Source organism: Chaetura pelagica, unplaced genomic scaffold, assembly GCF_000747805.2.
Source record: "Chaetura pelagica isolate M959 unplaced genomic scaffold, ChaPel_1.0 scaffold189, whole genome shotgun sequence".
In the NCBI taxonomy this organism is placed as follows: Eukaryota; Metazoa; Chordata; class Aves; order Apodiformes; family Apodidae; genus Chaetura; species Chaetura pelagica.
This window is the reverse complement of record NW_009970716.1, coordinates 3,443,937-3,470,608: the sequence shown is the minus strand read 5'-3', so window position 1 is coordinate 3,470,608 and position 26,672 is coordinate 3,443,937. Positions and strand designations below refer to the sequence as shown.

At 38.8% G+C, this 26,672-nt stretch overlaps 1 protein-coding gene across 1 annotated transcript; it reads right to left on the bottom strand.

Annotated features, from left to right (window-relative positions):
* Nucleotides 1–225: 225 nt before the first annotated feature.
* On the bottom strand, nucleotides 226–25,764 carry SMIM14 (small integral membrane protein 14). Its single transcript, XM_010006110.1, has 4 exons — nucleotides 25,660–25,764; nucleotides 9,051–9,099; nucleotides 1,418–1,566; nucleotides 226–825 (listed from the first exon to the last, which is right to left on the bottom strand). The coding sequence occupies exons 1-4, from the start codon at nucleotides 25,732–25,734 to the stop codon at nucleotides 793–795; spliced, it is 306 nt and encodes a 101-aa protein (XP_010004412.1). The 5' UTR covers nucleotides 25,735–25,764; the 3' UTR covers nucleotides 226–792.
* Between the last annotated feature and the right edge of the window lie 908 nt (nucleotides 25,765–26,672).

The following is a 26,672-nucleotide window of genomic DNA, read 5'->3' as shown; positions in this document are numbered from 1 at the left end:
AACAAAATAATTTTTTCAATAATTTTTTGAACAATATATTGAATAATATGTGTAATTTAATAGTGAACAAGACTAAATTAATTTATTTTTTGGTGGTATAACCTTTTGTGTAAAGTTCTCAATATATATATATGTCAAAGCTTTGATAGTGGCACTTATCACCTTCACTTCTTTGCGCGCGCACACACACACACATACACACACAGAGTATCATTCTAGTGGGCAATTCGTGCTTTTGCCAACAACCCTGAAAACTATGTTAGAGGTCCAAAGACCAGAGTAAAAGCTGCTCTGAATCCAGGGCAAATATAAAATAATATCAATTTTTCACCACATAACTAAGCTAGTAGTTGCTATCATAATATAACTCTCAAAACCATACTGGAGAAAAAATATGGATTAATCTGAAGAAAGGCCAGAAACCTTCCATTATCATAGTACAGGGTTTTTCTTTTTCTTTCAATGCGTATCAGAAATAACTGCAAAGAAATTAGGAACATTGTAACAGAAGGAGACCGAGTGGAATGTCTGCAGCAACAGTAACAACCAAAAAACTCCTGCAATGCCTTATCCTTATTCAAATGACAATCTGCTAGGAATTGTGGTAGCACAAATTAACTTAAAATTGAAGTCACTAAAAGCAGTTCATGAAGATAACTGCTGAATGGTAATTCTGCTCTATATAAATGAGAAAAGAAAACAGTATTGAATGGAGTCTAGGAGTAATCTGGTCACTTCGTTCATTTGGTCGTGCAAGGTTTTAGCTGCTGAACTTTTTCAATGCTGAACACTCTAGTCCACTGGTGGGGCTGGTGGTTCTTGTCCCTAGGAAGAAGGCAGGAGGAAAAGGATAAAAAATCCAAACAACCCATGTACAGGATTAGAAACAGTGCTTTCATGTAAGAGAATTTAGCAATAAAAGAAGTCAGAACAGTTACCCTGTGCTTTCTTTTAAGACCTTTCAGTATCTCTCTCAATATTCAGAGTAAACGAGAATCAAAAGACAGTACCACTTCCTGCATCAATTAGCATTTTGCTGTGATTCCACATCTACGATAAAGATCATCTTCCTAAGTTTCATGCTGTAATTTTGTTTACTGGCTTCTGTAAAAGCTGTGATTCCCCCCTTGTACATAAGGAGGCAAGAGGCAGCTCCAACCAGGGACAGATGGTGTCGAGAGGACATTACGACCACACTCTGTCTCCTGTGCCTGCTCCATCCCATGGCAGGCCTCACAGCTGGCCTTTGTGATTCTGCTTTCACTTTGGCTTTACTAATTTTCATTGTTAATGGAGTTCCAAAAAAACACGGAAAAAATAAGAGTAGGAAAAAATGACTATAAGATAGCCTGTATTAAAACCAAATGCATTTAAGCTATTGTAGAGTCTCTCTGCAGTCACTTTAAGATACACTTACATTATGTGGGCTGGTTGGCTTTCCGGCTGTGTTGGATCCTCTGAGATTACTAGGCCTCAGTAAGAATAAGACAAGTGCAATCACCACCCAGGCCATCATTATCATGGCAAAGCTGATGCCATTGTCACCAGAAGGATTTGGTCCTGGCACTATAGACAAGGAAAACTCAAGTTGTAACACAGATTGACAGCAGAGTTCTTTCCCCAAAATGAAATTAAAAAATGCAATGTAAGTCTCAGAAAAAAAACACAACCTGAAATATTTTTTCAATTGAGTTATCTGATTTGTCCTTCCTTTTGGCTTTGAGACAAGTAATTCTTGGTCAATGTTATACTGTTTTTAAATCACATTTCTTATCCCTTTGAAAAAAAAGGATATATTTCATAAGATTTAACTGGCATTCTCAGAATTACCATGAATATTTCTTAGTTCACATTAACTCCTAATGAACTGGAGATGATAAAACACACATTTTATGTTTAAGAAATAAAACTTGTTTTTTAAGAAATCAAACTTGATGCAAAATACATTTATGTGGGAAAAGCCCCCATCTGTATGTTGGTGTTTGGTTTTTGCCTACAACAAATGAAAGAGTAAGACTGAAGAGATGAACGCTTAGATCCACTGTTAGGCCCCACAGAGAGGACATGCTAATTCTAGTAAGACGGGAGCAAATTAATGGTTGTAATCTTATTTGCTACTGTAAGTTATTTATTGAGAGTTTGTTGGAACAAGTGTCTGAGTCAATATGCCAGATCTCTGTGACTGATCATCCAGATCATGTGGTAGCATCATCTGACAGCATCAAGGAAAAAGTGTCAGGAGAAGAAAAAATGCTGAGGAGATACATGAAAAACTGAAGCCCATGAATACAAAGTGCAAAGTTTACACCTAATTTCAATACAGAATGGCTGAGGCATCAAAGCTTGGAAATAAAGCTGAGAAAATTCCCTCAGACTGGAAATGGCTGGTTAGTCTCTTTGGATCAAGAAATCCTTCCAAATACCTGCATATTTGAAAACAACAGCTTTTCTCCTGTTAAACATACTTTCAAACAATCAAACTGTAACTCATGTTGTCAAATGAAGTGGAAATCAATGTATCATTAATTACCTATGGTACTTACATGGTACCATTTATAATACTATCTAAAGATCTAACATCTTCATTAATGATCCAGCAGATCAATTAATACAGAGCAATTAATAAAAAGTATAATGAATAACCTTCAGAAATAGAAGAGCTATTCTATTTTATTACTCAAGCTGAAAACTTTAACATCTAGAAATTCCACAGATACCCATATCCATCAGATTTTTCAGTTAACTCATCTGGATCATCTCATTCAGTCAAGTCTGGATTCAGTATCAGCTGGAAGTTGCTCTTATTTAACATTTGCTAGATATCCAGTGAACTGTGAAGTCAGTTATTTCCTTGAAGGTTAATGCTGATACCAAAGAACCATTCTCATCAGAGAGCAGTATTTTTACAGAGTAGTATTTTTAACACAGGCTCTTCTGTGAAAGTAGTTTCTTCATAACACAGCTAAGACAGAGCAGAGGGGCACTCTGGGGAAGGTGAAGCTACACCATTCACAACACTGCTGCTCTGTGAAAAAGACTTCACAAGTTGGGGCTGTCAGACTGATGTCCTTTACCAACATCACATGTGCTCAAAAATGTCAAAGAAGAAAAAACATGTATTATGGAAGTTCATGCTTGCCAAAGCACAAACAACACCTTTATCTTGCATGAGCAAATGAAACTGCCATGCAGCTCTTGCCTTTTAAATGTCCATAAGACAGACATTTCAAAACTAAAGAATTTGCTAAGGTAGAGGAATTTTACAACTGGAAGTATATACAAGCAACAGCTCTTCTGGAGATCTAAGTGAATAAAAGGCTGTGTATGAGGACAAGGTATAGTGCAAAGAAAATAAATGAGAATGCTACAGCCTCTAATTAATGAAACACTATTGATTCAGAAAGCACATGGAATTGTGCCAAGTATTAGTTTAGACTTGTAATTGTTGTTATCAACATGATACATCAGTATTTTAAATCTTGGATCACCTATATATATGCAAACCAGTGAAGTATAATCCAGCATGAAAAGTACAAGTGCTTTATTTGGGGGCTTTATAGCCGCACTGAGACTACTTTCAGCAGCACATCTGCTTTGACATGTATGTTCAGTAGAACACAGAACATTCAGATCACCTGTTAGGCTGGATTCCCCACAAAATGCAGAGAAACAGCAACTAGTCAAGCTGCCTTCTACAATTTTTGCTCAACCATAGTGCAATTCGGGTCCCTAGTTAAACAAGAGTTGGCATAAGTAAATACTGCTGGGTCAGCTCATGCTATGGGGAGCAGAAAGAACCACAGAGGGAAACCACAGGCATTCATGCAAGACACAATTTCTATTCAGCCTGCATTGTAATTCAGTTTGGATGGAAGCAAGTGCGCTGAAACATGTTCTAAACTAAGTTAAGCAGGACAACAGCTTGGCCCTGTACTACCTACCCAGCTCATGCCAGATACTAGACCACGCACAACACTGTCTACACTCTTCAAGTGCCATTAAACCCCTATCTCTCACAAATGACCATGTGTTTTAATAAGGACATGAGATATTTCAGAATATGTTACATTAATGTCTTAACATAAGGAGAGGAGGATAAGCAGAATCTCACATAACTAGGGTGAATCACGCTTTTCAACGCTTTGCATCACAAACCAAGAGAACAGACAAGAACCTGTTTCAGCTACTGGGAGCAATAATATGTAGAAGACAACAATCTTTTGCTACAAAGGCCACCATCACTGAGATCACAAATTCATCAGAAAAAAAATCTTATGGCTATAGAACAGTTGAGTGAAACTGAAGCCAAGTTGGACAGAATTTATGCTGTTGGGTAGAAGAAAAAAAAATTATTTGTAAGAGTTCACAACCTCAGTGCTTTACCTAAAATTTATATCTTTGCAGGTAATTTAGAAGTGCTTTTTTGATTCCCTGAAGAAAAAAAGGCTATCCTATAAAAGGAACTGTGGATTGTAATTTTTAATATTTCCAGATGGCTAGAAGATTGCCCTTTTCTGACCTCACAGATTAATTTCTCTGCCACCATTAATTTTGATGGATGGATCTGGTTATTAATCTCCAGTGTCTGGGAGACACCAACTAGTACAGAATGAAGCAGTACATACTTCTGTGTCACTAAGTGACAGGAAACTTACAGTCTCTAGCCTGCCTTTCCACACAACACCAAATCCAGCCCAAGGTCTTTATTTTCAGAGTATCTGGTCACCTGGGCTCATGTACTTCTAAATGAAGCCTGTGAGCAGTTATGCCCCTTTGGTTACCTGGAATGTTTTTACATCACGTTTGAATAATTTGTGACCTGAAGAAAGCTTTACGAGGGGCTGGTCTGAAACTGTGGGATAAACTCCCCTGGGAGCTAATGACTGGTGAATCCTATCTCATTGCTCCATATATGAGATACAGTTCTTTGGCTTGCTTTTTCCTATAGAAACAGAGACTAGGCCACATAAAACTAGTATTCTCTTGGAAGGAAAGAAATAATCTTCTGTGACAGATGTTTGCCACCTCGTTTAATCTTCTACTAGAAGGCAGACAAACTACTAAAATGACAAGTGGTAAAAATAATTTCTAAGCATTAAAGGTACAACTTGGTTGTACAACTGAAATATCAAGAATAGAATAATGAAATTTATAAATGCTCTTGTTCAATACTCTTTACATAAACTTTTTTTCTCCTCTGAAAGGGCTGTTTTTCATTCAGAGTGAGGTTTTACTCTAATGAAAAAGACTGCTTTTCTTTTACTGTAAAAGTATATTCCATGTGGTACTTTATGTCTGCTCTCCTAGGGTAGAAATATCTCCTTTTGGATCTTCAGCTTTCTACGGTTTAACAGCTGCATGCAGGACAGCAAAATCGTGCTCTCTGACTTCTGCCTTCTCTTTTTCACTGCATTTTTAGCCTTGCCTGTTCTGTGAAAGGAAAGTAGGAAACCATACGGAGAGAGGTATATTACAGACCAATCATCAGGGAAGATAAAGAGCCTGTGGGACCTTCAGCAGATAATAATCCCTGTAAGCTGGCACTCTCAACGGCAGGATAAGGAAACTGAAGAAAGCTGAAAATGACCTAAGTAGAGGAAGGGAGAAGGGAATTACCAGAAAAGGGAGGGAAGAGTTGGCAGACACTTCATGCCGTTAGGCTAAGCTGCTGTGACTCTCCTAATGAGTACAACTCAAGATGAATCACAGAGATGCATTCATTTAAAAAGACATAATAATTTGGAAGTAGAGCAGACGACATTTGAGACAGTCATCTCTGATGATACTACAAGCTAGTAGAGCAGTTAGAATAGTGTTGAAAATATGAATGTGGTAAATCGAGGTCACAACATCTGGGAATTGCTAGAATACGAATTAAAAACTCAGGCAGTGGTACCTCATTTCCTTTGACATAGAAGGCTGATTGTGAAGGGCCAAGAGCCATCAGAGCAGCTCAGTGCCAGCTGGGGATCCACCCTGGGCTGGATGAACTGCTGATGTTGCAATTGCAACACACTTCAGAGAAATCTTCCCTGCTCCACTTGCATTAGACAGAATTCAGAAAAGAATTATGGCTTATTCCTCATTTCAAGGGAAACTATAAGAGCTGCTGATTTGCTGTGCATAAACAATCCTAGTAGAATATTAGATGTGTTGCATATTCAAAACTTGCAGCCTTTTTTCTCCAAGGCACCCACTGATGTGGAGGGAACAGTCATCAGCCTCTGATACATGATTTACCATCGCAGCAGATACTCGGATGGAGAGTCAGCAGATGAAGAGCCATCAAGCAGAGTGCCCAAATGCTCTCTGGAGCAGTGCTCATATCCTGCTGTATGTAGGAGTACAAATCTAAAAGCACAGATCCAGACCCTGGCAGTAAACTCTCTGCAGGGTAGTCACTACAATATATTGTGCCAACAACTATAAATAAAAATTTACAGCTAATAAACCAAAAATGAACTAGGAAGTCTTGGTGATACTGCTTTGATCTGGCTCCAAAATTCTAAAAAATATCTGAAATCAAGGGTTGAAAAAACACAGTGTGCTCAGGAAGAACCAATGCAGGGTGTTTCTGATAGCTTCCAGCTGGTAGCAATAGCATAACACATGATGCTGCTGTGACACTGGCTGAACCACAGTCCTGACGCTTCCCAAAACAAAACCACATACATCTCATCAGTTCTTCCACGACCTTGCAACTTAAGAATCTGTGTATGACAACACTCCCAGTTGCTCCTCCAGAAGAAAGACCAAATACTGGGAATGAGCAACAAGTGGGAGCGAAACAAGCTTCTTCATATCAAAGTCCTGAAATGAGGAATCAAAGTCAGCAAGTTACAGGAAATGAAGCTGTGGAACCTAAGGAAAAGGAGACCCACCTCAAAAATAACCTCATCACAGTATAGCTCATCAGAACAAGATGAAGCAATGGTCAGAAGACTAGCCAATAAACGTTTTAATGTGTCTCTGAAAACATCTCTAGAAGCTTCTCCAAGCTCAATGTGTTTGGTTTTTGCCTTTGACTACTGGGGGTCGTACAGAGCTCACGCTGGCCCAAGCACAGAGTAACAGAAGCATCACAAAATAATCTGACAAATCAGCAGTTGGTTTCACTGCATCAGCAGAAAAATACCTTTGCTGAAACTAAATTTAAGGCAAAGTAGGAGAGCATTTACTCTGTAATTTTTGCTTTGGTTTTTGAAACAAGCCACTGGTTTGGAACAATTGCTGCCAAATTGCTTGCATCTGCACAGTTATTGGATCTCTTTCAGGATGGAAAGTTATTTGCTGCAACATTCATGTCCCCACTGTACGATAGCTCAGTAGCATGAAAGCTATCCCACAAACTTTGTGCCCACATGTAACAGAACTTAATAATTTCCACAGTCTTCAGCCTAAGAGCTTCATAAATTTCAATGAACCAAGACTCCAAAGGCTTGAGTGAGAATGACCTATGATCGTTTGGTTTTGATTGTGGGCTAAAGTTCAGAAAGCTGCACAGCCTGACCATGCCTAATTCTAACATGGAATATATTATGTCCCCTGTCACCTACCTCTTTCCTTTTCCTACATGCCTGTGGTTTAAAAAAAACAACAACAAACAAACCACATATTGATGTCTAAGATGTAGGAGATGAAAATGTCTGCCCTATGACAGGTGCATTCAGGAGTGGAGGGGGGCTGGAAGTCACACAGTCTAACTTGGAGGGCCCATAAAGAAAGGGTAAAGCCAGCAGCACTGTTATGGAACATGTGCATCCCACTTTTTTTTTTTCAGGGGTTATATCTGGGATAGCTTTTCTCCTTCAGCCCAACACAAAAATTACTCTGGGACTGTTTCACAATGGGAGTGTACAGTGCAAGTCCAAGCTACCTGCCCACCTCTAAACAGGTTTTACTGGGGAGTGAAGAGGAAGGAACATGAGAGTGAATGAAGGCAAGACCTCTCCCCACCATACTGGAAACCCTGACTGCACTGCTCCTACACCTGTACAAGACAGGCACCAGTAGCTCCTTCTTCCAAGAACACTGCTGAAGTGCTCCCTGCTCCCTCTGAGCATTACAGTAGTGCTGATGCAGGCTAATTGAGTCTGTTCATATGCTCAATTGGTAAAGCAATACAGGAAAAACAGATCCACTTCATTTTTATTTATAAACATTTGGCAACGTTCCCTCTAGACCATGAAAAGTGCAAACAGAGGGCCTCAGGGTAAGCCTACATTACTGCCTAACCTCTCTGCAGCTCTGCTTCCCTGCCCATGTTGGTAATGATTGACTGTTCTAGATACATTCACCATATGGGAGAGGGTTTTTTTATGTATTTCACAGCAAATTTCAAGGAAGTGTACTCATCAATACTCTGCTTCATTAACTACACAGCCATTGAGTCAAACAGAAATGCAGACACAGTATATGACAACTCATCAGTCAGAGCTGGTGGTGAATCTCGTGTCCCTCACAGTGGAGTAGAGGGTTCACAGTACAGAGTCACAGAATCATCAGAGTTGGAATGGACCTCTAGAGATCATCTAGTCCAACTCCCCCACTAAAGCAGGAAAGCAGTACTGATAGTACTGCTGGTAAAGCTGTACTGATAGTAAGCTACTCAGCCCCAGCCATGAACATGTGTATGTGTGGGGGTTTGTGCTGAATATCCAGTCTTCACTGGTTAGGCTGCTATGACTAAGGAGGACTAATAAAGCCACCTCCAAATTTTCTCCTTAGGGAAAAATGGAAATAATCCTATTGCAGATCATGGTAAGATTCAGTAATGTTTGGGGCACGATCGATGGTCACGCTGGTCATACCTCCAGCCTGCTCACCACTGCCACTTCCATACAATGCTTTAATTGTACAAATGTTAATCTGCATCACAAATACACAGAAATACATCCCCACATAAAAAGTTTAGCACTGTAGTATTTGATTTTGTGTCATACGTTCCTATAACATTAGATCAACCGCTGCATTTTAAAGACCAGTCTAACTGTATTTTAATCACTAGTGTTCATTTTACTTCTATGCATCTGATATCGACAGTTACTCACATTCCTGAAGGCATTCTGTGTCTGTGCAGTACGACTGGGATTGTCTTAGCTGAAATAGAGAAAAAGAAAGGCATGACACTCAGCAATGAGACTCAGTCAGCTTCTACCAAAATCTTTATTCTTTATGGGACACAGAGTGGTTAAATGGATGGGATTTCATATGCTCTAATATGGAAATAGGTCCTTCCCTTGCTTACATACTACACTGATTAATAATAAGAGTTGTAAAAAAGTACAGAATTGTTACAATGCTTTGGTTAGAATGGGTATTTGATTTTTAACAGGTTTTATGTCACGGTAGTGTCACAAATCCTAACACTTCTTGTCATAACAGGCTTATCTGTTTATTATCAGCATAAATAAACAAATGAAAGAGAAGAAACCAAACTTCCCCTTGTATTGGCATAAATTATTTTCTCTATGTAGTCATAATATGCAAAACACATCAAGGAAACACATGAGCAACTGAAGGAGGAAGACATTTGGAAAAGTTTAAGCTTCTTACTTTATTATAATGATTTTCAATGACTGATGCATTTGACAAAGAAAAAAATGTAATTTGAGATTGATCATATTCTTTCTTTCCTTCATATATTAAGATCTGCTAGCAAATTTATTGAGACTACAAATAAGTTCATGAGGAAGTACTGGCAATCTGGATTTAACCTTTCAGCCATTTCTGTAGTTAAAAACAGCAGCAAGGGTAATAAAAAACACTTCTATTTATAACCATATTTTAAAAAAATCAAACTATGCATATTTCCTGCCCTTCTTATATAAAAGTAAAGTTCATTTTATTTTGAAACTTAGGAATTCATTCTGAAAGAGGAGTTTTTACATCAACAATAGTACTAATTTGGAATATCTGACACGGAGACGTTTCTGATCTGGGAAAACTGGATATCACTATACCCACATTTTAAAGAGATCAGCAACATACTTACCTTTTGTTTGTATAAGGGTTTATTTCTGGAGGAAGATTAACTTATAGTCTCTACTCTGTAAAAAACAGTCTGCAGCTATTCTTCAATGATGCCCAGAATGGAAAGGCACATGCTAAGAAACATCATACATATCAACAAGCACATCACATCCAGTTTCCCCTCTGTCCCCTGGATGGCTACTACTAATACAGCATATCCAGCCTGCCCAGATAGGCAACACTGCCTTGGAGTGTTCCAGCTGCAGTATCAGCTATCTCCCATTCTAAGTCTTACACTCTGTCCCAATACAACTTTTTTAAACCATGAAACTAATGTTTCTATAAAAGCCATCTCAAAAAATGGTGTGGGTCCTTTCTCTTCCTGGACTTGCCTAGCAGGTGGGCTTCCATTGCTACCAAAAAAACCCAAAAGCTCCAGCTTTGACTGACATGAACATGTTAACCACCAGAGACGCCTGTTTAACAACAACAGTACGGTGTTCTGGCTACAGTTGGCCTTTCCTGAAGAGTGGTTTCAGGGGTGGCCATAATCACACCATGCCATGTCCTTCACTGTCCCCTTGACCATTTCTTCATGAAAAGCCTACACACTGTCTGGAAACACCTGTTGATGTAGCAGGCCACCTGATTAAGACACAAAAAGTATTAAATACCTGAGATTTTGTGTGCCCAGGGGGTGCACTCAGATACTGACTATATGCATGCTTGCTGACTTCTCAAAAAACAGGACAAGCTCCAACAGCTTAGAATGAAAAGTCATGCTGCAAACACCAATGACAGAAATATTACAAGCAAGCAGTCTTAAGAAAAATACCATTAAGAGTTGCTCTAAAGATCTCTGCTGAAAAAATGCTCTTTCCTGCCAATAAGGAAAAAAGTCTACTTATGTATGGAGGAACAATGTACAGAGGAACATTTACAAAGGACAGAGCCAACTGTCTGATAATAGGACTGTGCTCTCCAGAGGGACTGGACAACAAATATTCATTTTTTTCATGGGGATTTAGAAACTAACTGTATAAGGTAGTATTTGAAACCTCAAATCATGTTGTGAAACAGTTACAAGTGAAAAGTATAAAAAACCTGCATTTTTAAGAATTTGGATTAAATTGCTCTAAATTGAAAACAGTATATAATCATATAATCCTGCAAATTTAGAGATCACACTTAAAAAAATTTACACCTCATAGTCTCCGCTATATTCATATCCAGCAATACAAACATTTCTTAGAAATATTTCTTAACTATTCTGGGTAATACAAAAAAACATCTGAAAACAACCTGTGCTGTAGAAGATTTGGTCAGAACAGACCACCCATAGACTCAAATAGGATTTAAGAAGCAACAGATCACAAGGTAAAAACCACACTCAAATATCTTCCCATGCTCACTGCCTTCCCGACTACAAGCATGTGCAAAACCTGAATATTTCACAAGCAGAAGCTCTAGGAGAGCAGACTCTGTACAGTCAGGAAGCCAGGTTACAAATCTGTTTTGTACATTTTGAACAGCTCAGCAGCAGGCTGTGTATTCTCCTGGGACGAAACATGGCAGAATATGGAAAACAAGCAGCAGTAAAAACAGGTTTTTCTCTATTCACTTGGGTGAACTAGTTCCTCCTAGCTCTGCAACCCAATATAAACCTGATCCCTTGTGGTCACTCAACTAGACAAAAGATGAGAAACAATTCTGGGACGTGTATGAAAAGCTTATGCAAGTTGAATGGCTGGGAAAGGTAATGCCTTTTGCCTAAACAAATATGCCCCTTCTACCAATTAGCTCTCTCTTGATAACTAGTCCCTTAAAGGACGTAGCAAGTGTTAGAAAATAAATTCAACGTGAGACATTCCAATCATCAGGTAACTGAAAAAAGAGCAATTATTAGGAACTGTCCTTTGTATTTGGATTTTCTGTTGCAGTGTAGAGGGCGAGTTAAGATGGAAGTAGAATAACAGTGAAAAGTTGAACCAGACCTTCCTTCTTCTCAACAAAACCCTCAAAAAGACTTTTCAAATATAGTAAATTTTTCAGACTGGGAACTCAATATAATTGATGAGAAACATCTGAATAGAGAAGTAATTCTTAGAATATGTTAACTCTTACATACTTAAAAGTTTAACATCTTTATTGACGATCTTGACAAGGACATGGAGTGTATCATCAGTAAGGTTGCAGATGACACCAAGCTAGGTGGGAGTGTTAATCTGCATGAGGATAGGGAGGCTCTACAGAGAGACCTGGATAGATTAGATCCTTGGGCTCCTTGGTCAGTGGTCTGGGCTTCAACAAGGCCAAGTGCCGGGTCCTGCACTTGGGCCACAACAACCCCAGGCAACGCTCCAGGCTTGGGGAAGTGTGGCTGGAAAGTGTCTGGCAGAAAAGGACTTGGGGGTTCTCACTGACAAGCGGCTGAACATGAGCCAGCAGTGTGCCCAGGTGGCCAAGAAAGCAAATGGCATCCTGGCTTGTGTTAGAAATAGTGTGAGGCTGAGGGGAGACCTCATCAGTTTCTACAACTACGTGAAAGGTCATCGTAGAGAGGTTGGTGCTGGTCTCTTTTCACAAGTAATCAGTGACAGAACAAGAGGAAATGGCTTCAAGCTGCAACAGGGGAGGTTTAGACTGGACATTAGGAAAAATTTATTCACAGAGATAGTGGTTAGACACTGGCTGCCCAGGGAGGTGGTTGAGTCACCATCCCTGGATGTGTATAAGGGTCGTTTGGATGTGGTGTTGGTGGATATGGTTTAGGGTTTAGGGAAGAACATTGTAGAGTAGGGATGATGGTTGGACTTGGTGATCCCAAGAGACTTTTTCAATCTGAATAGTTCTCTGATTCAATGAAAAAGCAGTATTATTAATGGTGTGTTTGGGTTTATTCATATTTCAGAGATTGTGTTGTCAAAAATGTGAATTTAGTAGATTAATAGTTGACTGCCTGATCTGACACCCACTAAAGTCAGCAACAACCTTTCATGTTTTTCAGTCTATTCTGGAATAAGCCCTTAAAAAGAACACAGAAATCAGGTGAGTGAAACAAAATATCAGGGCTTATTCAGCAAAAGAAGATGAGACTTAAAAATGTTACACAACTAAATATGTATAGAAAATATTATTTAAGTAAATAATATTATTTAAATATATAAATAAATAACAATATTTTAAAATATTATTTAAATAACGAGGATTATATCTGAATTTTAACATTCTCTGTGCATTTTGTCATCCAAATAGAATAAATGGCTTAGAGCACGTGAGCCAAAAGAGGAACTAATTTATCTTTTATTGTCCAAAGTAAATTCAACACAAACTGTAAACAGAACAAAAACTGAAAGGGAGCTAAAAAGGCTAAAAAATTTTCAGTTTTAATACAGAGCAAACTTGCAGGCAATATAAGTAATAATACTAACTATAGATGCACATTATTTTAAACACAGCTGTGAGCTTTAATTCCCTCCAAGTACACTTAAAATCTTGAACAGCATAAGTAAAAATAATTTAAATTAATAATCCCCATAACAGAAGAATTTTTGGTCAATATGAATATTTGGTTTCTATGAAGCTTCTCCTAAGTTCTTGGAACTGGGAGGCACCAGTGGCTGAATTACAGCGAATCAGCATCCTTTTACTGCCGTTATTTCAAATGTAAACCCAAAACAATGCCAAGAAAAAAAGAAACCAAGTTAATTCTAATGGTAAGAGAGAAAAGGGCTTTACCTCACTGTTTCCCTGTGACATTCAAATTTTGCCTTGCAAAAATAAAGAAAGCACATTTAAAATGTGCTTCTAGTTCAAATCTGAAATAGCTCTTCCTTTCCTTTTTTTTTCTTTTTTTTTGTTTTTCCAAAACACAGTTTTTAGCCTCAGTTCACACCAGCACAACAGTGTTTAGCTCCTACTCCTTTGACACTATATATAAAGTTCAGTTTTAATATGCCATCTTGTGGAACAACAGGATCCACCCATCAAGCATACCTGAAATGTCTGTCCTGCTGCTACTCTTACACCAGATGCCAAGTTCTGATAGGAGTCTGCACAGTTTTTAGCAGTGAGAGCCACCATTTTTCACCATCCCCAGCTATGAACAAAATGTGAACAGTCACATTGCTATCAGACTCAGGAAGCTTTTTTGTGAAGTCACCAGAGTAAGTAAAGTCTCTAATTTTTCATGCAAACCTACTACGGGCACACAAACATGCCACTGTGTGGTGAAAACAGGGTGTGAACTTCTACTGCATGTTAGATGCTCCACAAAATCACTTAAGTCCAAGGGAAATAGCAAGCCCAGTGAAACAGCTTCATCTAGCTAAACAGAGAACTTGTTTTTCCAATACAGTGACCTCAGCCACTGGGATAATTTCAGTCTTCCCATGAAAGACGTTAAGCTACTTTGCATTTACCACTCATCACAGATAGCTACTGTGGAGAAGGAAATTCAGACTTTTCACTGCCTTCACAGTAACTTGCTCTTGTGCCAATGCTCTCGCTTCCTCTTCAGGGGACTCCTCTGAAACTCTTCAAATGAGTTTTCAGAATTTGCTACCCCAGAGTTCAACAATCTCACAAATCCTGGGACTGGTCCTGCAATTTCTGCTCTTTTTAATTAAAGTCAGTAGCATCTTGCCTGAAAAAAAGAAGAGTTCCTACCCAGTATGAACACTTAAGTGTATTATTTAACAGCTAAAAAACCCACCAAGAAAAAAATAACAAACACAAAGCATACATATATCAGGAAGATAGCAATGATCAGACAGCTCACTAGTTTGGCATTTTGCAGAAGAAATAATGGCATATCCCCATCCAAAAGCACTTTCCAACTCCAGAAATGGTGTAATAAAGAGGTAACAAAACAAGAAGAAAAGGACTAGTGGCAGTCCAATGATCGATGAAGTCTAGTGTGAATGGCAGATGAGATGAAAATACATTCTTTATGTAGGGATAATTAAAATAATTGCCTTTTAGAGTAACTTTTGAGGCAGCTCAAAGCAGAAGCAAATCCTCAGAAAAGACATTAATGAAAGATTAGCAAGTTCATGCGCCTGGTCAGGAAGAGACCTCCCTACAAAAAAATTGTGATGGAAGAAAGCCCAGAGAAATGTGTGAAAGAAACAGATAAATTAGGTACAAAGATAAGAAGACAGAAATGTATAATGTTGGCAATGAGGAGAAAAGGAGATAAGAAGGAAAGCAAGGACAGATAACTAACCTGACATGGTCATTTATACCATGAATAAAAATAAATTTAAAATGGAATTATAAAGACTGTTGACATAATTTTTTTTGTGATAGCAAGGGCAAAATATCATCCCTTGTGAAAATACATTTTTGCAATTTAGACCAGTTGTAAGCTCTGCTTTTTCTCTCCAATGATGCCAGAAGATGACAACACCATGGCATACTCCTGATTGCATTCTCATACTTCTGGGTAATCAAATCACTGTTTAAGCTTTCTTGGCAGCCATATCTGTTCTGTCCAAAGTATACAAATGATTTAGTAAACAGAATGATAAATAAATTGCTATGGTAGGATAGGCCAGTCCTGAATACAAGCCAGGCTGCAAATTGTATTGTAGCATTATCTGTAGAGTTCAGATTTAAAGATGCAAAAAATGACACCTACATGCATTATTCTGCTACAAGCTGGCCACGAGAAGTAAGAAAAATAAGGGGGGAAAGAAGGACATACTGATGGAATTAAATTGTCTTTTAAACTACATTATATTCTCTTAGAGGAACAAACAAGTGCAAAGTGAACACTGCCTTCCTCAATCCTACATTTTCTATGAGCATATGCAGAATTAAAATAAAATACATGATTTTGCATATAAGGACAGAGTAACAGTTTGCATTAAAAATAGGGAGTTTGGTCCTGTGAGGTGACAAGTTATTTTCTCTCCCATGGCAAATGAGAGTGAAGGATGGCTCGTTCCTTTCAGAATAATAACACTAGATTACAAACCATCTGCCAGTCATGACAGAGGGAGAACATTAACTTTCATACTGAAAGACATGAAATTTTATGGAGGAAGTTGCAGCAGATTAACAAGTCAGAGGGACCACTGTGTAAATAGGAACCCTAATTCAGGCAAGAACTCATTCTTCCCTTTATTTTCTCATTTCTCCTAGAATTGCTGTTTAGCCTTGGCATCATATAGATCCCCCTTTTCCACACGTCCCTCACTTTCCTATAATGTAATTACTTTTATTGGTACTTAATTTTATAATTTTGCTGGCCTTAAGGACCTAGGATGTCACTGGCATCCTACTTTTAATGAGTGTCAAGCAGAATGAATTAGCAGATCAGGGAGAGTCAGGACAGCAAGGTGAAGTAGTGCAATAGTCAGAATCATTACAAGGAGTTCACAGCACCTGTGAGTACATGAAATACTAGACAACAAATGGACATGATACAATCCTACATAATATTACTACAGAGGCACTTGAAAACATTAATAAACAACATACACAAGTCTCCCAAGAAGGCATTAGCAAACTTATACCTTTTTTGACCAAAGAGTTCAAAGAATCACAGAATATTAGGGGTTGGAAGGGACCTCTGAAAATCACGGAGTCCAACCCCTCTGCAAGACCCATCTGGATGCCTTTCTGCAGGCTTCCTCTCCTATATCTAGGATCTGAAGCTCATAAGGGCTGGTCTTAGTAAAGACTGAAGCAAGGAAGGCATTCAGCAACTCTGCCTTCTCTGCATCCTCTGTTACCAGGGCTCCCACCTCATTCAGCAGTGGGCCTGTATTTTCCTTCTTCTTCCTTTTACTACTGATATATTTGAAGAAGCTCTTTTTGTTCTCCTTTACTTCCTTTGCCAGTTTAAGTTCTAAGAGGGCTTTGGCCTTTCTTGCTGCTTTCCTACATACCCTAACAATGTCCCCATAGTTCTCCCAAGTGATAAGTCCCTTCTTCCACTAACTGAACATTTCCTTCTTCCATGAGACATTCTTCAGAAGATCCTTGCTTATCCATGCAGGTCATTTACCAACTCTGTCTGGTTTTCTACTCAAAGGAATGCACCTATCTTGGGCTTGGAGGAAGTAGTATTTAAAAATTGACCAGCTTTTCTGGACTCCCTTTGCTTCCAGAGTTTTAGCCCATGGGATTCTTGCAAGTAGATCTTTGAAGAGTCCAAAGTTAGCCCTACAGAAGTCCAGGGTTGTAATCCTACTTACTGCCCTGCTTCTTCCTTGTAAAATATTAAACTCTACCATGTCATGGTCACTGTCGCCAAGGCTATTCCCAACCTTAATGTCCCCAAACAGACTTCCTTTATTTGTTAGTATAAGGTTTAGCAGTGCTCCTCTCCTCGTTGTTTCTTTCACTACCTGTATTAGAAATCTACCATCAATGCACTGCTAGAACCTTCTGGACTGAACCTGCTTTGCTGTGTGGGCTTTCCAACGAATATCAGGGTGATGGAAGTTACCCATAAGTACTATAAAGACACCCATAAGTTGAGTATCTTCTGCAAAATGATATATGTTAGCAAATGAAAAGGGTACTCCCACCTGGACAACCTTGAGGAAAAGGCTTATAACTTGGAGTTCCAACCGGAAAGTACAGTTTGCTCCAAATGTTGATTACATCCACATGTGGTCTGAAAGAAAAGGTGCAATTTTCTCCTTTGTCCTCAAATGAGAAGGCTACAACACAGCTCTTGTCATCAAACACAGTTCAGCCATTCCTAATACAGTTTATAGCTAATAATTACTTCAGGAATATCAAGTAGTCAGAATTTTCAAAGCCTAATTTTCTACACTGCTTGTAGGACTGTCACACTATGCATGCTTTGAGGCAGTCATGAGGTGTGACTGAGATCTGTTTTTATTGTTGTTGTTTTTTTTTAATATATACTGGTTAAGAAGCAGCAGCTTCCAGCACACTACAAAGCTTAGGAATTAGAAAAGCAAAGAATGACAGGCACCTTCAACTTTAATTTAAGTCCTGATACCTAATCCCTTGTAGGAAAAAATAGTCTCCAAGTGACATGGACCCGAGTGGACCACTTGCCTCTTTTTTTCATTAAAAAAAAAAATCCACTTATCTGTCTAGAAAATACTGTCCATTTAAACTGCTTGATCTACAACTAGTTTGTTGCTTAAAGACCATTAGCAATGCATGGGTTCTGTGATACAGTTTTGGGGCCTTAACCTGTGCCACAACAGCACCTTGAGCACCCACTGAAGGTGGGGAAATGGTGTCAGTGGAGCAAGAGTGCTTGGAAACAGCCTCGTGCCCTGCCACTCCAACCTTGTGTTTTATTCTTTTGGCCCAGTGACTTCAGACATACAGCAAGTCTTTTTCTATGCATCTCAGAAGGATGATAGCTTCCTTGTCCTAATAAGCAACCAGAGGTTTAGCTGTTGGGAAAGGTCCTTTTTGAATCAGCTTGAGTGCCAAGAAATTGGGAATTGAAGGCACAGGTTTAGAAAAAAGGTGCAAGTGGGAGAAAAATGCAATTTCCTGCTTTTGTGGTGGTTGGCTAAGAAGGGCTATAGACCACAAGCAGTAGCAGCTGCTATTAAAATATAATTACAAGGCAGATGACAGGTAACGTGTAAAAAGCCTCCAGGGCAAGTTTTGTATTTAGAAGGGGACTTTAAATTATCACATATGTAGTCTGTATAGTTCTCCTGTACTTTCAGTAGAAGGCCACATCAGTAGGGTAACTCACTTCTGCTGGTTGCCTTAGGGACTATGTAAGTCTGGTTTAGCTGTGCTGACATCTCAAGAGCTTTTCAACCATTTGCAACACACAACGCAGATCTATTTTAGTCATCTGTATTTATTCTGTGCTGTTTGCACAAGGTCTCCCTCAGCCAAGATTCATGGCTATGCTGGATACTATTTCAGACTATGCCAGTTTATAATAATAAGACTCTAAAATGACCTGGCCAAGTGAGTTATGTGGAAACTTGGTTGACAAAACAGTGTTTGAACTAACTGTGTTGAAATAGTTTGAGGATTTGCAACTTTTGCTATAAAAAAATCTAGTGACACTTCAAAATACAAGAGAGATTAAAATAAAAAAATTATTTGCTTTTCGTTCCCCAGCGCTTTTTAGACATTCAAGCCTTCTGGTACAGCAACACAACTACACATGGGCCATTACTTTGCAATTAGCTACAGAAAGGTACACAAGGTTGTAATTCCCATCAAATCAAATGGTTGTAAGGCCATCAAATCCCTACAGCAGAACTGCTAGTAGTTCATAAAAATGGGTCCTTGTGTATTACAGAACTAGAAATGTTTTGGGCTAAAGAACATACTGCTCATTTTCAGAGAAACTAGTATGAGAGAATTCTAAAGTCACATTTCCTGTAAAACAAGTACTGTATCAAAGGGGGAAAAAAAAGGATGTTTACATCATACAAAGTTATGTGTTTTACTGGCTTGCTTTGACATTTCTGGCCACTCTAAGCAGTCATACACAGGTCTCAGGCTTCATGGAAGATGCTCTATGTATAACTATCCTCTGCCACCGCATACACTGTGTTTCAATCCAGTTTTTAGACTGGAACTGAGCTTTGTGCTAAAATACTCCATGGATCAGCCGTGCTAACTTACTCTGAGAGCATCAAAGTCTGGAGGAGTAACATAGTGCAATCAGATTTTTATTTTACAAAGTAAGTGAAAAATAGGGAAACAAAAATTTTAAATATAACATTGTTCTATCCAGAGATGTGCTATCTTCTGCCACATCTAAGATAGGAACCATGTCCTCTGGATACCACACAAGGATCTTCACCGTGATTCTTTCAAACAGCTGGTCTCTTGTCTGACAGAGTCCCCTTCATTAAAGTACTTGATGTCATTCCTTGTTCTTCGTTCTTGAACTTTGCCTCTTCTTGTCCAAATAAGTTTTGCAGATGGACTACACTGAACAAAAGACAAAGTCATACAAGCTAACAGACCTGTCATTGTCTCCTGACAACTCTCGTGTATCTGCAGAGGACGGGAAGTCTTGTGATATTTTTCTTCTATGCTTACTTCCTCTTCTGGAAGTTCGCAATTATTTGCTATATCCAGAGTAAACAGTGAACCCAACAAAGAACAGCCAAATTGTTACACAACATCAAATCATAACAGATGTTGCCACGGGTATTACATGCTAGAAATGATATTTATGAAGTCACAACCAAAGACTTTAGATTTCTGTTGTTTCCTAGGAATGTCTGGAAATCATAATGTCTGCACATTATTTAGAGTGGCCTTACTACAGAAGTTTACCATGTGCAAAATTTTCATATTTTGACACCAAGGAGAACCCTGAAAAATCCACTTCAGAAAAACAATAGCATATTCAGCATAAGAGAATTCAGCTCCACTTAAGCATGTATATATAAATTATAAGAACAATATCATCCAGTTAACCTAATAAGCAGCACAAAAATCTTCTAATAGTAAAATGCACATTAGAGATGTACAGTCCACTGTCCATAAAATCCCCATGGTATTACGAATTAAGAAAAAAACTCAACAAACAAATCTCTGCTTAGTCAAGCAAAATGGACAGAAAAATAATCAAGCCACGTAGCTTAGTAAGAATCAGGCTTTTAAAAAACAACCAGCTTTCTTATTTGCAATTTTCTGTGGTGTTTCTAATAGCAGAGAGGAAGAAGAGTTGAAATTACAATAGCTTTTTTTTTTCTTTGTATAAGCATTATATGTAATGACAAGATGAACTGAAGTATGCATTTCAAGTAGGGATTTAAACTATAATGCTATATATTAAAAATACGTATTCATCCACAAATTGTGCTTTGAATACCGAATACATTTTCTAAGAATTTCAAAGTAAATTAAATTAGAAATTAAATTTAACACTTTAGGAATTAAAATAAGAACTTCAAATTGTAGAGTCAGACTTTTTTACCTCCTTCTGACCATGGCGTAAGTAGCATCATTCAAATTTCCCATACAGTTAACTCTAATAGAAATCCTTTACATTTAAATATGTATTTTTTACTCTACATGTAATGGTCATAACTGATTACATCATGCCTTTTCCATTAGCAGAAGCCTTAATTCTTATCAATGTTGTTCTATAAAGGTATAAACAAATAAGTCTGTAAAAACTAGTTAAATTTAACCCAAATGCATGTTATTGAAGTCTACATCAATCATGGGTTTCTTGTACAGTGTTATTACTAAAGAAACCTAAAAGTACATGTCCACACTTGGGCATCTCTTATAATTACATTGTTATTCTGCTAAACTATGAACTTCTGGATTTACAATGCTTGGTCTGGAGACAATTACAACCCCATTGTTATACACTTTGCTTCAAAATCCCGACAAGTACTCCCAGCTGTAATCCCATTCAAGTGCGCTCTGGTGTGTTTTACACCTGTCTAGGTTAAAACAAATCAACAGTTGAATAGCTGTAGGGAACCATTCTGGGCATAGAGCATGTTTGGATTTTTTTTTCCCCCTCTCTACAGATTGTCTGGCTTTCTTCTATCACAATGGTTTTGGAGTAAAGGTTTTGAGGATCCAACTTTTATATATAGTGGGCACCCAGTCTCCGTTGAGACTTGTGAAGTTCAGCAACTTTGAGAACTGATGTTCAGGGGTGCCTTTTAAAACAAATAGTAAAACTCCTGTTTGCTTATATTGTGTAAGATTGAGTGATAAAACAGCAGCTTAGAAAGCAAACTCTTACTAAAGCATAAAAGTTGCAGATGCAATAATGAAGGTTTAACAAGTCCCCTGTTAAAATAATGCAACAGGTTATTTGAGGATAGTCTGGCTGCTGACTGAGACTTTTGAGACTTTTCTTTTCTAGATTCTGCTGAATTATCCCAGCTGGTGATTTGCTCTTATAAATATTTAGGAGCATCTGCTTCGCTTTTTAGGGTAGATGAAATCTGGCATCTCCCCTTAGTCCTCACAGTTTCAAGTGCTAATTGGTCCAATCTTTCTGGAAGCTGGACACTGAGCAAATAAACTCCATTCCTGCAACTACACAGGAACGCTGTTAGACTGGTCTTGGTGACTGCCAGAAAGGGTGCACCTATGATGTGCTCTGTTTACATTCATAATGTGGGAATAAGTGTGCCTCTAGATGATCCACTTGCACCCACCTTACACAGCATGGAGCTGTCTGGGAACAAAATCTTAGACACGTGTGGCACTTTTTTTGACCTTGGATACAACTCACCTACATCATTCATACCTAGAATCCTCCAGCCACAATGTAAAGAGGACAGGCTGACTATTGCCTGTCAGTGTGTTGTAGCAAAAAGAGAAAAGATAACCAATGCAGAATAGAGGTTGAAAGTCTGAACCATAGTAATTCAGATTTGCATCTGCCAAGCCTCGGAGGAAAGAGCAGCCATTACACATCCTCCTTCCTCCCAATTTCCTGAAGCTTTGTCCTGGGGGTTTCTTTGTCACCACTGTAGCATGTGTCCAGAAGCCTGAAGGTCCAGAGTCAACACAAGTGTGGGATATATGGCACAAATGTCATGTTGAGGATAAGAGAAAAATCCTTTTTGGGAAAGAACATGTGTAGGAGCAACCATATGGGAGTAGCAGGGAGAGCTCAGAAAAGTTTTTAAATTGTGCCTCTAACTGGGAAGCATGAGCTAGGATGGCTGAGCCCTGACATAAAGGCTTCAGAGAACAGACAACTGTTCTCCACAGAAGCCTCAATTTTCTACGCCAACAGCATTGACCTTTAAACAGTGCATAAGTAGACTGAAGGATGAGAGTATACCCCTATGCTCAGCACTTTAAACCCCTATTTGGAATACTGCATCCAGTCTTGGGCTCCGCTACAGGAGACATATTAACAGACTGAAGTGAATTCAGCAGAGGGTCACCGGGGGGTGGTGCACTTTTCCCTGTAAGGAGAGGCTGAAGGAACTGGGCTTGTTTAGCCCAGAGAAGACATGGTTTTGGGTGGATCTAACAGCAGACCCCCAGTACTTACAAGGAGGTTACCAAGGACAGAGACAGGCTCTTCACACTGCTCTACAGCAGAGAGTAATTTACAATAAACTAAAATACTGGGTGGCAAAAATTCACTACTACAAGGACTGTTAAATACAGAGCAAGTTGCCCCAAGAAGCTGTGGAATTGCTATCCTTGTTTTCAAGAGTCAGCTGGAATAAAAACCCTGAATGACCTGACCTGAATTCACTGTTGACTCTGCTTTGAGCAGGAAGTCAGCCTAATGACATCTTGAAGTCCCTCCCACCCTAAACAGTTCTGACAACATCAGCAAATGGGCACACATTCCTTTCTCTTCTTGCACCTCCCTTCCCCAGACAAGCCTATTGCCTGTTCAGTAATAAGAAACTGAGTCAAAACCTCATGATTTCTGAGACTCAGGAGAGCACCGGCTGCACCACACTTGGGAACTACCAAAGGGAAAGTATATCAGGTGCATAAAGCACATGGAATTGGCCATACAGATATGCTCTATCTGTTTGGTGTCATTTTGGACTTTGGTGCAGCTTACCACTACATAGATCTAGGCTGTTTGGCAACTTCAGCTTTGATGCTTAGCCCAAAGGTATTGTGGTTTGTAAGGCAGATGACAAGCATCATTTCCTCTTGTCCTTGTAGGAGACCGTTTGGCTTTCTGCTGCAGCCGCTGATGTAGCCCACCCAATAAGACAGCCTGGTCTGGGGTAAGATTCTGTGATTTTGGCTCCCATTGTGCCCTGTGTGTTTTTGAGGAAGCGTTATGTGTGCACAGGACCAGGGGCACAATGTGAGAACATGATGGCACAGGTTCTGCAGTGCCACATTATAGACATGGGTGATGAACTCTGCTTATTCTGAGCAGAGTAATTCTGGAAAATGGGGTCATCCAAGCTCCCTGAGAGCACACACAGGTACAGCATCTGCATGGCTTTCAGTTCTTCCCCTGCCATGCCAGATGAGGTAGTGTAATAATGCACTCCAAGGCCAAGAAAGTGTGGACACATGATTTTATGTTCAGGGTGAAGTAGCATTCTATGAGTGCAACCCACACATTTGCAACAACATGCTGCATATACTTCTCACAAAGTGCTGCTTAAAACAAGGTTGTTCTTTTGTGGATGTATGCATGTGGATGTGGTTTTATTACACATTAGCCCTACTCTTATCCTAGGCTACTGGAGTCCATATTTGCCTGATAACTTTTCTAAAATACTGGTAAGAAACCTCTAGAAGAAGGGCCTGATCTTAGAGAAGCATCCTCTCTAAGAGGATGTGCTCAGTAAGCTGATGTGCTCAGGAACTTGAAAGGATATTCATTCAGGCCCTAAGAAAGAAAATAGGATAAAAACAAATTTATGCATATCAACTAGGGGAAGTACCTCAAATGAAGCTGATGTACAACGTGATCTTAAAGTACAGTTTAACCAAATTAAGAGTTGAAATTAAGTTAATATAATTCCTCACATTTCACAACTGTTAGTGTTTAAATGCTTATTCTGAGCAGAGTAATTCTGGAAAATGGGGTCATCCAAGCTCCCTGAGAGCACACACAGGTACAGCATCTGCATGGCTTTCAGTTCTTCCCCTGCCATGCCAGATGAGGTAGTGTAATAATGCACTCCAAGGCCAAGAAAGTGTGGACACATGATTTTATGTTCAGGGTGAAGTAGCATTCTATGAGTGCAACCCACACATTTGCAACAACATGCTGCATATACTTCTCACAAAGTGCTGCTTAAAACAAGGTTGTTCTTTTGTGGATGTATGCATGTGGATGTGGTTTTATTACACATTAGCCCTACTCTTATCCTAGGCTACTGGAGTCCATATTTGCCTGATAACTTTTCTAAAATACTGGTAAGAAACCTCTAGAAGAAGGGCCTGATCTTAGAGAAGCATCCTCTCTAAGAGGATGTGCTCAGTAAGCTGATGTGCTCAGGAACTTGAAAGGATATTCATTCAGGCCCTAAGAAAGAAAATAGGATAAAAACAAATTTATGCATATCAACTAGGGGAAGTACCTCAAATGAAGCTGATGTACAACGTGATCTTAAAGTACAGTTTAACCAAATTAAGAGTTGAAATTAAGTTAATATAATTCCTCACATTTCACAACTGTTAGTGTTTAAAAAAAAAACAAAACATAAATAGGAAAAAAAAAAAAAAAATAGCACTTTGTAGTTTTTTCTTCAATTGACAGTAATCTATGATTCACACAGAAGCAAAGAATTATTTCTATTTTACAGGTCATAGTTACAGCAATGTAATATCACTTTCTTGGCTGCTTAACCATAGCAATGACATAGCAAGAAACAGAATTTGGAACTGAAAATCACTGCAGTCTCAACTTGAGAATTTCTTAAAGTTTACTTTTAAAAATTCTGACATTGTTATCTTGCCATAAGAGTATGTGGAACTTGACATGTGATCACTTTGAACTCAAAGAGTTTGCAGGGTAGTATCTTTGGCCTTCTGCAGACTAAAAAGGGTTACAAATAAACATTTCAAAAGAAACGTTGTTGATGCTGTCAAAATGCAGCCTTGGGAAAAAACCATTTGTGTTAACTATTCAAAAGCTCATCAGAAAGTTAGATACAGAGATTCTAACTGTACACGCAACTGAGTAAGCAGAATCAAAAGCATCAGTAACTGCAAATCTGCAAGAGTGAAGTAATGTCTGAATAACCACCCTTCCAAATATCCTCACGGTGTCCTTACCAGATTAATCAGTCTTCTCATTGCATGTTCATGTGAGCAAATACATTCACAAGGATCAAATCCACCTTCGGCCATGGTTCTCTGGATAAAATTGGACTTGTCTGTGAACACCTAAGAAGAACAAGAATAAAAGGACAATGAACTCTTTTTCAACTGACCTTATTTTCAGAAACTCACACATCAAGTTTCAGCTCATTTAATGCCAGGGTGAAAAAGCAAAACAAAGCAGGGCAATCCTATTATTCCTTTGGCAGCACGAATGAAGAAGTCTGGTATGTGGAGTTACATTGTCACGTTGCTGAAAGCAGGGTCTTACACAGACTTCCTTAGACAAATACTTTCTTTGCAATAATTTGTGTGTCTCCCCTGGGTTCTCCCACATACCATTATGATACACATCCTAGCAAACAGGAATCATAAAGATTAAATTCTGGACGCTTATCTGCACAGTGGGACTCTTCAGCCTATGAATACAATTTGAAAACTCAGGAGAACTTGATCTCCTAAAGCCCCTAACAAACTGCTGGCATTGTCCCTCTGGATCAATGTAAAGAAAAATAATTTAAAATCTGATAACTTCTTTGCTACAGGGAGAAACCATCATCCTTATTGTATAATGAAATGAAGCAGCAGGGGCACAAAAGTGGATACACTTGGAAACACTTTAAAAATGGAGCTACACACACTAATTTAGGTGAAAGTAGATAATTCACTTAGCGATACACAAAGTTCAAAGAAGCTGTAGTAGACATGGTGGACAATCAATTCTAGGTTATTCACCTGCTTTAAAACCACTTACACCAGACATGTCAAGTGGATGCAAGCCTTTCTTTACTATTTACCAACAGCTTTCTCAGTGACTTGATTGATGGTCAAAATGGGTACCAGATTGCAAGGCATTTCTATCCTTTGTCAAAACAGGGATTGATTTCTCTTGAATGAGGACTCTTATGATGTATTAGATTAGTTCTGCATAATGGTACTTTAAAAATATTTTTGTTAACTTGGCATCA